A 13,139-nucleotide genomic window follows, 5' to 3' on the forward strand; every position below is an offset into this window, starting at 1 on the left:
GTACAGTGAGTGACCACTCTGAGCCCGCTCTGATATTAAAAGGATAGTGTAATATTTCCACCTATGCGCTTTGAGAATGAGAAGATTGTCCCTATTTTTATATCTACAAGAGAGGTAGCAAAGAGAGAACTTAGCAAAGAGTGAAACAAAGGGGAAAACATAATAATCTCCTGTACATTTATCACTCTTTCCCTTGGCAAGGTCCTTCCCCACTTGCAGGTTTATGCTAAGCTAACTTTTGTGTACTAACTACGTCTCGGCCCATGTATAGCAATTAATCTTCTATATAGCAGTAAGAAAGAATATTATCCAAAATGTCCTTTATTTTCACATATCGAGCATGATAATGTTACGGCTGTCACCGTGGTCTGTATTTCTTTCCTGTCTGTACCAAGTAGGCTGTGCGGCCCTGTGGACTGAAGCCCCGCCTACTTCCTGGTTTCGGTGGAGCACCACAGGTTCACTCCAGCTCCACCCATTGGTCCACCCTGTCCCAGCGCGCCCAATGGCAGGTCACCATCGCAGCCTTACCTCCAGCACTTAAGGAGAGCCCACCAGTGGCTCGGGGCAGCTTGTCTTGGCCAGTGGACTTGTGTGCCTGTTGTGTTTGTGATTGAGTGCACCTACGTAGAGTACTGTGTTTGGGTCTGTGTTTTTGCCAGCACGGAGCTGACAAGAGGGGGTGAGGTAGGGCCAGAGTTTACACTGATCTCACCACACGTAGTTCTTTGTTTGTTAGTGTCATAGGTGTAGTGGGTGCTGTGCTCTTTGTGTTTTTCCTGGAAAGCGCCTACTGTTTGTTTCAACGTATGTTCAGGCATAGTCCTCCTTTTGGGGATCTCTTTTATTTTACTTAGTTTGTCTTTCACAGCACCCTCATCCACCCTCCTTTTGTTTGTTGTCACGTGCCTGTTTTCCTCTGGTTGCAAATAAATCCTACCCTTTTACAACTGACCAGGCTCTGCCTATATGTTTATGGTCCCCGCACCCCTAGACCATCCAGGGGGTCGTAACATATATGGGGGCTCGTCCGGGATACCTTTCTAGAGGAATCCCAATTGGCAGAGATTGGTCACGTAGTCGATTTGTGTGACTAGGCGGAGCGGAGTATTGTAACGAGGTGCAGCTTGCCTGAGTGAGGGACTCATGGCCGCTGCCCGGTTTGACCTTGCAGCTTTCCTAAGCCAGCCCTCAGTGGAGCAGTTGGATGTGTGTCGGAAAGATGATTTGCTTCAGTTAGCAACCCACTTTGGCATCTCGGTTCCCAAAACTATCCTTAAAAGGGTGTTGAAACCTATGCTATCGTTAGCATTAGTCGAGAGGGGGATAATTGTAGTGCCAGAGCTGCCAGAGAAAGAGCTCATGTTCCCGGTTGCTGGTTCAGCTGCCAAAGGGGAGGTCACGCCTACCCCTGACCTTGCTACAGATGTATCGGATACCGACAGAGCAGGTGAGAGGCCTGCGACTCCTCTCACCCTGCCCAGGTTTGATCCTTCCTCTGACAGCAGTGCTCACTCGCTAGGAGGAGCGCGGCTAAAGGTTCGCCTTGCCCGCCTCCAGTATGACGCACAAGACAGGGAACGCCAGATGCGTTTCCAACTCGAAGTACGCCGAATGGAGATTGAGGCTGACCAGGCAGTGCGACTGCGGACGCTAGAGCTCGAAAGCGCCAACGCAGCCATGGCTGGTGGGGCCGTGGGTTCTGCTGGTACAGTTTCTCTCCCCCACTCATCCAAATTGGACTCGGTAAGTCCAGGATTTGATGTTAGCAAAAATATTGCTTTAGTACCTTTCTTCCGAGAAGCTGAAGTGGACTCGTACTTTCAAGTTTTTGAGCGAATAGCCTTGGCATTAAAATGGCCGCCTGAGGTCTGGTCTTTATTGTTGCAGTGCAAGCTACAAGGCAAAGCACAGGAGGCTATCGCTTCCCTTTCTGTAGAGGATAGTACAGACTATGAGACAGTTAAATCCGCAATCTTGCGAATTTATGAGCTTGTGCCGGAACTTACCGACAAAAGTTCCGGTCACATAAGAAACCAGCAGCGCAAAGTTACACAGAGTTTGCCCGAGAGAAAACTATACTCTTTGACCGGTGGCTTGCGTCATCTAGTGTAGCTGGGTTCAGTGCACTTAGGGAACTCTGCTTAGTAGAGGAGCTTAAACGCTGTCTACCAGAACGCATAGTGATGTACTTAAATGAACAAAAAGTGTTAACGTTATCTGCTGCAGCTACGTTAGCGGATGAGTACATGCTAATTCACAAACCAGCCTTTTCTCAAGTTGTAGACAGTGCCCGCCGCGGAAATCTAAACCAGTCTACTCCTCCTAGGCACCCCAGTGTGAAGGAAGAAGAGCGCCGTTGTTTTTATTGTCATAAGAGTGGACATGTTATTGCTGATTGTATGACTTTGAAACGCAAAGACCAGCTGTCATCGCGTGTGCATCAGCCCAAAGGTGTCGGGGTAATTAACGATTTGCGAAGCCCTAAACTAAACTGTGACCACCAAAGTGAGGTTGATGCCTGTTTTCGCCCATTTGTACTCGAAGCCCTTATTTCACTGACAGGATTGCCAGCAGACCAGCAGTCTGGTAAAGTGCTACGAGACACTGCCTGTTCTCAATCAGTGGTGTTGGCTTCTGCGTTACCCTTTTCAGCTGAATCCGCTTGTGGATTCGCGTCCGTCTTAAGGGGCATTGAAATGGGATATGTGCCTCGGCCTGTGCATAAGGTACACATCCAGTCTGATCTCGTCAGTGGGTTTTTTCCAGTAGCAGTGTGTGATGAACTTCCCATACAAGGTATTGTGCTGCTCCTAGGAAATGACATAGCCGGGGGTAAAGTTACTCCAACTTTGGAAGTGTGCGATGTACCAAGGGTTCCTGGTTGCAGCACAGAGTTACCCAAAGTATTTCCGGCCTGTGTCGTCACTCGTGCGCAGGCACGCCAGTTGGCGTTCGAGTCGGATATTTCGCTAGCTGATACAGTGTTTTGTGAGCCTTTTCAGACCGCTGATCCAACTCCAGGGAAGGAGCCAGCGTTGGTGGAGTGCGAAACCGAAACGTCCCCTTCCTCCCCACCACTGCCAGCTACAAGAAAACGCTTGGAATGTGGTGAGTGACAGCAATACAGCAAGTGGTGAAAAAGTAGCGTTTTACCTAGAAAATGGTGTGTTAATGCGGAGATGGTCTTCAGGGGTACCTCCTGATGCAGATTGGCAAAGAGTGCATCAGATTGTAGTGCCTTTAGTTTACAGACAGCATGTCTTATCGGTCGCCCATGAAAGTAAATGGTCGGCCCACTTAGGAGTCACTAAGACTTACCAGTCAGTGTTGCGACATTTCTTCTGGCCTGGGTTGAAGACCGATACAGCTACGTTTTGCCGTAGTTGTCATGTATGTCAGATGACCGGGAAGCCTAACCAAAAAGTTTCCCCCGTCCCTCTACATCCCATACCTGTGATTGAAGCACCTTTTGGCAGAGTGATTATCGACTGCGTAGGTCCTTTGCCACGCACTAAGAACGGCAACCAATACCTGTTCACGATGATGTGTGCCGCTACTCGCTTCCCTGAGGCTGTCCCACTCCGTAACATCACTGCAAAGAGCATAGTTAGGGCGCTAACTAAATTCTTTTCCACTTTCGGTTTACCCCGTGTAGTACAGTCGGACCAAGGCTCTAATTTCCAGTCCAGGCTGTTTAAACAGATACTAGGGACGCTCAATGTACGCCATGTTGTTTCGTCTGCATACCATCCTGAGTCACAGGGTGCGCTAGAACGGTGGCACCAGACGTTAAAGTCTATGCTTAAGAAACATTGCCATGACAATGGCACTGACTGGGACGAGAGCACTCCGTTCGTTTTGTTCGCTGCTCGCGACGCTGTACAGGAATCGCTAGGATTCAGCCCTGCCCAGCTGGTGTTTGGACATACTCTCCGTGGTCCTCTGCACACACTGCATGACCAGTTTCTGTCTTTGCAAGCCGTTCCTGCACAAAATGTGCTAGATTATGTTAGTCAGTTCCGTGAGCGACTGCACAGAGCTAATGCCCTCGCAAAGCACATGTTGACTGCTGCACAAACCGCTATGAAACGGAATTACGACCGTTCCGCTGTGGAACGTACCTTCAGTGTTGGAGACAAGGTCTTGGCACTACTGCCAGTACCAGGTACCACGTTGTCCGCCAAGTTTTCAGGGCCATATGAGGTTCACGAAAGGCTCAGTGACACTGACTATGTGCTAAGCACCCCGGATCGGCGTAGGAAAACACGTGTGTGCCACATCAACATGCTAAAACTTTATCATGCCAGGAATAAGGGCCCAGACTCCGAGGTTACTGCTAGGGGGTGCAGACCGCACTCCGTAATTGGGAAACCTCCGCTTGGAGTGGTAGCTTTAACTGTGTCTGACCCCATGCCTTTACCAGACGTCGACGATGTACGGCCGCGTTGTCCCGTCTATCCAGGTTCCCGTCTCACTAACTCGGAGGCGGTTGAGGCATTACCTACCTGCTTACCACATCTGTCCCATGCCCAAAGGCAGGACGTGATAGAGTTAATTACGCGGTTTCCAAGCTTGTTCAGTGACGTGCCAGGCAGAACTAACGTAGTAAAACATGATGTTGAACTAACAAACCCGCGTCCCATTAAGCAGCATCCGTACCGTGCAAATGTAATGAGGCGTGAAGTAATGAAAGGTGAGGTAGAGTACCTCCTTCAGCATGGCCTTGCCAAGCCTAGTTCCAGTCCATGGAGTTCTCCATGTCTTGTGGAAAAGAAGTCTGATGGTTCACCGAGATTTGTCACAGACTTTAGAAAAGTTAATGCAGTCACTGTGCGTGATTCATATCCCTTGCCGCGGATGGAAGATTGCGTTGATGCCCTCGGTACAGCCGTGTTTGTGAGCAAACTAGATCTCTTAAAAGGATACTGGCAAGTCCCTCTTACTGAGCGTGCATCTGAGATCTCAGCCTTTGTGACTCCAGATGACTTTTTACAGTACACTGTGATGGCCTTTGGGATGTGCAACGCTCCCGCTACCTTCCAGAGATTAATGAACACCGTGCTAGCCGGTGTTAGAAACTGTAATGCCTATATGGATGATCTCATTATCTACTCCAATACCTGGGAGAGTCACATGCTCACCCTCTCGGAAGTGTTTTCTCGCCTTGCCCACGCCAACCTTACCATTAACCTCGCGAAATGTGAGTTCGGGAAGGCCACTTTGACCTATCTAGGCCGTCAAGTTGGCCAAGGTCAAGTTCGTCCAGTGGAGGCAAAAGTAGAAGCTATTTCTTCAAGTCCAGTTCCAGCCACTCGTAAAGCGTTGCGCTCGTTTCTCGGTCTGGCTGGTTACTACAGAGCTTTTTGTAGAAACTTCTCGTCTGTGGTCGAACCGTTGACCCGGTTGCTTAGCCCTAAAGTCGACTTTGTGTGGACCCCAGAGTGTCAAGTCGCGTTCGATAGTGCTAAGTCCCTCCTCTGCCACGCTCCCGTCCTGGCGGCCCCCGAGTTTTCAAAGCCTTTTAAGCTAGAGGTGGACGCCAGCGCTGTGGGAGCTGGTGCCGTGCTTCTGCAGGAAGATGTAGAGGGTATAGACCATCCTGTATGTTACTTCTCAAAGAAGTATAACCGCCATCAGCTTAACTATTCGACCATCGAAAAAGAGACCCTTGCTTTGTTGTTGGCCTTACAGCATTTTGAAGTCTATGTGGGTTCCAGCTCTCTGCCGGTGGTGGTTTACACGGACCACAACCCACTCGTGTTCTTGGCCCGGATGTACAACCATAACCAGAGACTCATGAGGTGGGCCTTAATGGCACAAGAATACAACCTGGAGATACGGCACAAGAAAGGTTCAGAGAACATTATTGCAGATGCCTTATCTAGACTGCACACCTAATACAGCAGCAATGTGTTTGAGTTTAAACTGTCAAACTGGGGCGTTTGTGTTTATGGGGGGGGGTGTTACGGCTGTCACCGTGGTCTGTATTTCTTTCCTGTCTGTACCAAGTAGGCTGTGCGGCCCTGTGGACTGAAGCCCCGCCTACTTCCTGGTTTCGGTGGAGCACCACAGGTTCACTCCAGCTCCACCCATTGGTCCACCCTGTCCCAGCGCGCCCAATGGCAGGTCACCATCGCAGCCTTACCTCCAGCACTTAAGGAGAGCCCACCAGTGGCTCGGGGCAGCTTGTCTTGGCCAGTGGACTTGTGTGCCTGTTGTGTTTGTGATTGAGTGCACCTACGTAGAGTACTGTGTTTGGGTCTGTGTTTTTGCCAGCACGGAGCTGACAAGAGGGGGTGAGGTAGGGCCAGAGTTTACACTGATCTCACCACACGTAGTTCTTTGTTTGTTAGTGTCATAGGTGTAGTGGGTGCTGTGCTCTTTGTGTTTTTCCTGGAAAGCGCCTACTGTTTGTTTCAACGTATGTTCAGGCATAGTCCTCCTTTTGGGGATCTCTTTTATTTTACTTAGTTTGTCTTTCACAGCACCCTCATCCACCCTCCTTTTGTTTGTTGTCACGTGCCTGTTTTCCTCTGGTTGCAAATAAATCCTACCCTTTTACAACTGACCAGGCTCTGCCTATATGTTTATGGTCCCCGCACCCCTAGACCATCCAGGGGGTCGTAACAATAATGTATGGCATTATTTACCAGCGTCAATCATATATTTAGTTCTTACGGTCCAGGGAAGTGGGCAGTTATACAGATGCTTGGTGGGGCGACTGTGGGTGAGTGGGGAGCACGGTTGTCCTCCAATCAGAGGGTTGTCGGTTCGATCCCAGGCTCTGCTAACCCGCATGTCGTTGTGTCCTTGAGCAAGACACTTAACCCAACATTGTTCCTGTAGCTGCGACTACAGTGTGTGAATGGTAGTTACTGATGGCAGGTGTCACTGTGTATGGTTCTCCTGTCATCAGTGTATGAATGGGTGTGAATGGGTGAATGATGTCATGTAGTGTTAAAGCGCTTTGAGTGGTCAGAAGACTAGAAAAGCGCTATACAAGTACAGGCCATTTACCATTTGTCCAGTCCCTTGGCGTCTGATACAGATGCTCAAGGCAGTTAGTATTTGTATGAGATTCTACATGCTCCAGTTACTAGAATGAAAACCCATTTACTTCATTTTTAGATGCTCAGAGAAAACGCTCCAAGAGTGTGATGAAGAGTGTGTCGATGAGGAGTTATCATTAAACATTAAACCAGGAGCCCAGTGTTTGTGTCCCGAAGATTCTTCAGTTATTTTAAAGTTACTTTAGTGATTTGGGCTTTCTGTACTTTTGTCAGCTTAGTTTAGGTACTTATATAAAGCCCAACCTTGATGTTATTCCTTAACATACATGTATTTGTTGCAGGAGCAAAGCTCTTACCGGTATGTTCTATTGACAGCCTTAACCACGTGCTCACTGCGTTGGACCACCCAGCAGGCTACAAGTGTGACGCCAAGAGCTGTGACAAAGCGGCAGTGTGTGGCGAGGTTGAGAGATTGGGCCATCGTGTACCACGAGGACTCACCAGGGCACGGTCCCGAACATTGTCCCCAGACTTCAGTAATCCTCCACTGGTGATGGTAGCCTCATACAGCGTGTACCCGTAGGACTGTCCGTTCCCGTTGTTCACTGGGAGATTCTCCATGCTTACTGGCTTGGGTGACTTAAATGGCTTTAGAAAACAAAATAAAATACATTGATAAATTGAAGAGAAAATACTATTTTTTTTAGACATATGGGCAGCAGATAGTCTTAGATAAAACGTACTCCCTCAGTGAAGCTCAAAGCATCCCATAATGACAGGTGCTGGTACATGATAGCAGGCTCATAAGACTCCCTGTAATGCAGGGCTGGCATGTCAGGGAATACGCCTCCCCCTGCACAGAAAGGTCAGACACAGGTGTTGAGGTCAGTCACAGCATCTAACCACATACTTCGTTCATGTTCAGAGTTACGTTAACTTACTGTTGTATCGAGAAAGTAAATCCCTCAGAAGGTGGTACTTCGGAGTGTACTCCCCTGCCTCAGACAAGGGAGCGTCATAATCTGAAAAGCATCACGGTGTGATATAGATTTACTGTCATCTGCCGCCACCTGCTGGACATTCAACTCAACACTGTTTTGTAGACAGCAAAGAGCATCCTTCGTTATCCCCAAAACAATGTCAATTTGCATCAAAGACACCGCTTGTTTTGTTTGTGACGGAACCAACCATAGCTGGGGACCAGCGCTCTGTAGGAAGGGTCGGCGCGTGCTCCGCTCATGAAGCCAAAACTGGAGCCTCCGTGGAACATGTAGAGGTTGACAGACATGCCCCTCCTCAGAATCTCTCTCACGGTTGTCACCATATCTGAGAAAAACACTTTTACACTGTTCAACAAATTTACACCATGAAAACACAATACAATCAGTTAGGGACGTCTTCTTTGTCCCTGCTGAGTTCTACATCAGTGGGCTGCAATAATTCAAACGTAGGTCCTGACTGTCTGGTTTGCGTTTGCATTGTTAGCATGCAAAAGAGTAAGAAAATAAATCTAATGCAAAGTAGGGGGTGAGTATGAGGGGCCGTTTAGGACTTAACTATTGGGACACTCTCGCACTCACTACTGGGACACTCTTACGCGTACTAATGAAACACATTCACCATTGAAACGATCACAGACACACACTACTGAGACACTCACACATACTCTATAAACCTATGCACGCGCATATATAAAACATTACTTACACGTACATATGAGAAACAGACACGCAAACATATATACTGCTGTGTCATATACATACACATCAAATGCTTACATGCATATAAGTGAAACATTTATATGTATCTGATACACATATGAAAAGCGTGTATGTATATTGTTGAAGACTTATACATGAATCTCACATATGAGTAAAAAGATATAAAAAGTTTAGATGCAAGTGTTTCACATATATTTGTGTAAAATGTTTCAAATATGTATACACTAGTTTAGGGTCACTTAGAAACATTCTTATTTTCCAAAGAAAAGCTTTTTTTTCAATGAATATAACATTAAATCAAAAATACACTAGAACAGCACAAATAGGCTCTAACCAGAGTAGAAGCACAACTCAGCAAGAAGACAAGTATATTAGCGTAATAGACGCCTCACAGGTCCTCAACTGGCAGCTTCTTAAAATGGTGCCCGCTAAACACCAGTGTCAACTTCTACGATGAAGAGGCGACTCCAGGATGCTGGCCTTCTAGGCAGGGTGGCAAAGAAAAAGCCAGATCTGAGACTGGTCATTAAAAAGAAAAGATTGATATGGACAAAAGAACAAGGACATTGGACAGAGGAAGATTGGAAAACAAGTGTTATGGACAGACAAATCAAAGTTTGAGGTGTTTGGGTCACACAGAACATTTGTGAGACGCAGAACTGGTGAAAAGATGCTGGAAGAGTGCATGACGCCATCTGCCAAGCCTGTGATGGTGAGGGGCCTCTTTGGTGCTGGTAAAGTGGGAGATTTGTACAAGATAAAAGGGATTTTAAATAAGGAGGGCTATTACACCATGCCGTACCCTGTGGACAGCGCTTGATTGGAGCCAATTTCCTCCTACAGCAGGACGACAACCCAAAGCACACCTCCAAATTATGCAAGAACATGCATAAGTGAGCTACAAAGCATTTGATCATAAGTGACTTGATGTTAATATTGCTGATGTGTAAAACAACAATATTTTATGAAGGGAGTACGTGACGTGACAAAGTACAGAGTCACTTGTCTGTGTTCATGCACGTGAGAAACCGAGTTGAGTTTAAACCTAAAACTGCCTTTCGATAAGTGGTTCTCTTTGGTTACAGAATTGGGTTTTACTCTTGTGTGTGCTTTGAAGGTGAGACCAGTTCTTTTGAAGTGAACCTGCTGATTTTTTGTTTCAGAAACTAGAAACTAAGAAACTAAGAAAAACTACAAAAAGGTCTTTGTGGTCCAAAAAATATAACAGCTTTTGGAACATGTTTTTAACCTTACATAACATAACCTTAAATAATCAATATTCACAATTGCAAGTTTTCAGGCGGTTTTAAAATAGATATTAAATGTACCCCAACATATCTTCTTGAGGTTTTTACTACTGTTATATATGCGATGGTGAGGAAAAGGGAAATTAGGGTACGTCATGCAGCAAATATTTATCTTTATCTTTGGCTAAACAGAAAACACAAACACAAAAATTAAACTTCCCTCCAACCAACAACCTCAGCTGAGTACAAATAAGAGCTGAGCACAAACAAAAAGGTGGCAAGGAGAACCTTCCTTACCCTCTGGGGGGAGCACATGGTGGAGGTCGCCCCACACATCGTACCAGCCGGTCCAGTAGTCCATCACCACGGTGGGGCTGTTGGGCTGACAGAACGCAGAGATGGACGGACCTTCAGATAACACAGCTCAGGGTTTCATTAACTGTCTACGTGACGTTGCTCAGCGGCTGATGAGATGGTGTTGAGCGGTAAGATACCCACCTGGATAGCGTTCAGATCCAGGATGTCCCTCTGATTCAGCTTCTGCAGCTTCAGTGATCTGATAGCTACGAGGAGGGGGATCACAAGGTAAGCTGTGTGTGTGTGTGTGTGTGTGTGTGTGTGTGTGTGTGTGTGTGTGTGTGTGTGTGTGTGTGTGTGTGTGTGTGTGTGTGTGTGCACTAATAAAAGACTGTACCTCCATCCACACCCCCAGACTTTAATGTTTTGGTGTAATCGGATGTGAGCAGGAGCTCGCTGATCCCTTTGGACTGTAAGGCCTTTTAAAATAAAAAAGAATGGCAGATACAGTATATGGGTGATTGTGAGTAAGTGATTCATTCTATCAATGTATTTTTATTCATATGTATTCTCATTTAACTTTTAGATGGCATTCAATCAAGCAAGCCCATCACATCACCTCTTTTATGAAAATCATGTAGCTATCGTCCTTTGCAAAGGATCCGTACTCGTTTTCAACCTGCACTGCAATGATGGGACCTCCTTTCTTGAACTAAAAAACAAACAAAAATATAATGAAGTGTAATGAAACAACCTGGAGTTGCAACAGACCGGATTTCGGCTTCGGTAACATAAAGCGACCTGAAGAGGAAGAACTTTTGGTATAAGCTTATCGAAAAAAGTATTGACGGCCTCAGTAAAGCCTGGGTGAGTCGTCCTCAGCCTCATGCTGCCGTCACGGAGGAGCCAGCTGTGATGAGACAGAAAAAACTAAATGTCACAGAGCTGCCAGCACAACAGAGGCACAACAGGTCTCAATTGTCTTTACTCCCATTGCACAAAGCAAAAAGTCCAACTTTGTGTATCCGATCAAGTTGCTTTTGTGCTGTCCTGTGAAGTCACTAACGAATTTCATTTAATTTATTGAGAGAGAAACTAGTGAGAGCAGGTTGAACAAAGCGTGCAACAGGCTTTAAATCCCACTTTCATATGAACACATAACATCTGTGTAGTTATAAGAATACTCGCACTACCTCGGCAGTCCTCCCAGGTCCACTTCGGAGGAAATGTAAGGCCCTGGACGCAAAATCACCCACAATCCCAACTCGTCGGCAAGGTTGATATAAGCTCTGAAACCCAGATAGAGGATACATTTAAAAACACAGATCTCCAAGCGAAACACCGTATCTTGTTGTTTGAGGAGTGCGAGACGTGCTGGGCAACGGCGGCAGCCGCAGCACAAGGCGTCACGCTCCCTCCTCACTTATCACTGGCTGCGTTGTTAATTGCTTGATAAGCTGCTGTTGTTGGGGATGTGCTGCCGTTGTCAGGTGGGACCTCTCTGACTCCGGCTTCTCCCCCTGAGCACCGGGGCTTAGATGATGAGAGGGAGAGGAGAGTATTCCCAACGCACCGGTGGAACAGGTATAATATTGTCAGAACAGCTATGGAGGTGATGCAAGGTGTTTTCATTCTTAGGATGGATGGAATCCTGAGTAATAGTCCTTACACTAAATCCAGCTGTGTGTGGAAGTTGAAAACGCCCCTCTCCGGCTGGTGCAGACTCCACGGCACGTACCTGCGGGGATGCAGGATGTTAGTATTCAAGCCCTAAGAAATAAAAAAACACCCGTGGTAGTTTTCCCCTACGTTGTGAGGGTGTTGATGCCACAGGCCTTCATCTTCATCAGGCGGTCCCGCCAGTAGGCCCTGGGCACACGGAAATAGTGGACGGAGCCCCCGAGGATGCGGAAGGGCTCTCCATCCAGGGTGAACTGGGACGAGTTGGCTCTCAGGCCCACCTTCCTGCTCATCCGCCGTCCCCCCGACGGCGTGCTTGGAAGAGGAGTTCAATTGTGTCACACACACATAATGTAGTACAATGGCTATTGTGCCTGAACGGGCCACATGACATGCCTAATGGGAAATAACAGGCTTCTCTTCATTGGCAAACACGGCAGGAACATATTTGAGTTTAGAGTAAATAGAGCTCAATAGATTTAGTTTAGCACTCCATCTGAACCTTGGGAAATGTTACACATAGTTTTTCCCTTTTTCCCCCTATATAGCATCCTTTATTGTATAGTTAGAGGGGCTTTACGTTTGATGAGAAACACATTCTAAGAATGACAGTGATACTGCATTATGAAAACATTCCACTTCATAGTGGCTTTACCAAATACCATCACATCAATATATTATACCAAAATTTTTAAGATACACTATCTGTGCACAGAGGCTTGCAGCATTTCTGTCTTTATTTAGCAAACCATTCATTCACTTACAGCCATTAAGGCACTGCATTAGTTGCTGTCTCTAAGTTGCTCTATAGCTGTGCAGAAAAACAACTTTACTCACCCATAATATCGGTACACGATAAAGCCAAGAATGCACAGGCAGATAAGTGCATATTTCCTTTTGTGAGCATTTCTTATGGTCAACACAACCATCGGTGCATGAGCAGATATTCTCCTGTCACACAGGCAGCAGTGATGATAAGTGAACTGCAGACACACAGATGAACGCATGCTGCTTCAACAGCGCACCGCCTAGTGGGAGTCTCCCTTTAGCGAAGCCGTGGAAATCGAACACACCCCTTGATATACTCAGCATGTGGGTTTTCTTCAGTTCGTATAATGTAATGTAATGTTTTGGTGGGAAATTAACTTTTGTAATTTAAAAAGTTTAGATTTGGGGTTTAA

At 46.7% G+C, this 13,139-nt stretch overlaps 2 protein-coding genes across 2 annotated transcripts in view; one reads left to right on the plus strand and one right to left on the minus strand.

Moving 5' to 3' along the window:
- LOC120822186 (beta-galactosidase-1-like protein 2) overlaps nucleotides 1-12,937 on the minus strand; it is a 16,151-nt gene extending 3,214 nt beyond the window's left edge. Inside the window, exons 1-13 of the mRNA XM_040181632.2 lie at nucleotides 12,796-12,937; nucleotides 12,088-12,273; nucleotides 11,948-12,016; nucleotides 11,472-11,567; nucleotides 11,080-11,188; nucleotides 10,898-10,990; nucleotides 10,676-10,757; nucleotides 10,480-10,544; nucleotides 10,279-10,363; nucleotides 8,202-8,339; nucleotides 7,955-8,035; nucleotides 7,757-7,866; nucleotides 7,515-7,661 (exon numbers count right to left, since the gene is read on the minus strand). Coding sequence (XP_040037566.2) covers nucleotides 7,515-7,661; nucleotides 7,757-7,866; nucleotides 7,955-8,035; nucleotides 8,202-8,339; nucleotides 10,279-10,363; nucleotides 10,480-10,544; nucleotides 10,676-10,757; nucleotides 10,898-10,990; nucleotides 11,080-11,188; nucleotides 11,472-11,567; nucleotides 11,948-12,016; nucleotides 12,088-12,273; nucleotides 12,796-12,887 — 1,353 coding nt within the window. The 5' untranslated portion in view covers nucleotides 12,888-12,937. The remainder of the gene's footprint in view (nucleotides 1-7,514; nucleotides 7,662-7,756; nucleotides 7,867-7,954; nucleotides 8,036-8,201; nucleotides 8,340-10,278; nucleotides 10,364-10,479; nucleotides 10,545-10,675; nucleotides 10,758-10,897; nucleotides 10,991-11,079; nucleotides 11,189-11,471; nucleotides 11,568-11,947; nucleotides 12,017-12,087; nucleotides 12,274-12,795) is intronic.
- LOC144410342 (uncharacterized) lies at nucleotides 353-6,571 on the plus strand. The gene has a single exon (XM_078106521.1). The coding sequence runs from the start codon at nucleotides 1,147-1,149 to the stop codon at nucleotides 2,113-2,115; it is 969 nt and encodes a 322-aa protein (XP_077962647.1). The 5' UTR covers nucleotides 353-1,146; the 3' UTR covers nucleotides 2,116-6,571.
- Nucleotides 12,938-13,139: the final 202 nt, after the last annotated feature.

This window comes from Gasterosteus aculeatus, chromosome 7 (assembly GCF_964276395.1).
Source record: "Gasterosteus aculeatus chromosome 7, fGasAcu3.hap1.1, whole genome shotgun sequence".
Lineage (NCBI taxonomy): Eukaryota > Metazoa > Chordata > Actinopteri > Perciformes > Gasterosteidae > Gasterosteus > Gasterosteus aculeatus.

Excerpts from the sequence above, each read along its gene's own strand:
- LOC144410342 (XM_078106521.1), top strand. The coding sequence starts at position 1,147 with ATGGCCGCTGCCCGGTTTGACCTTGCAGCTTTCCTAAGCCAGCCCTCA.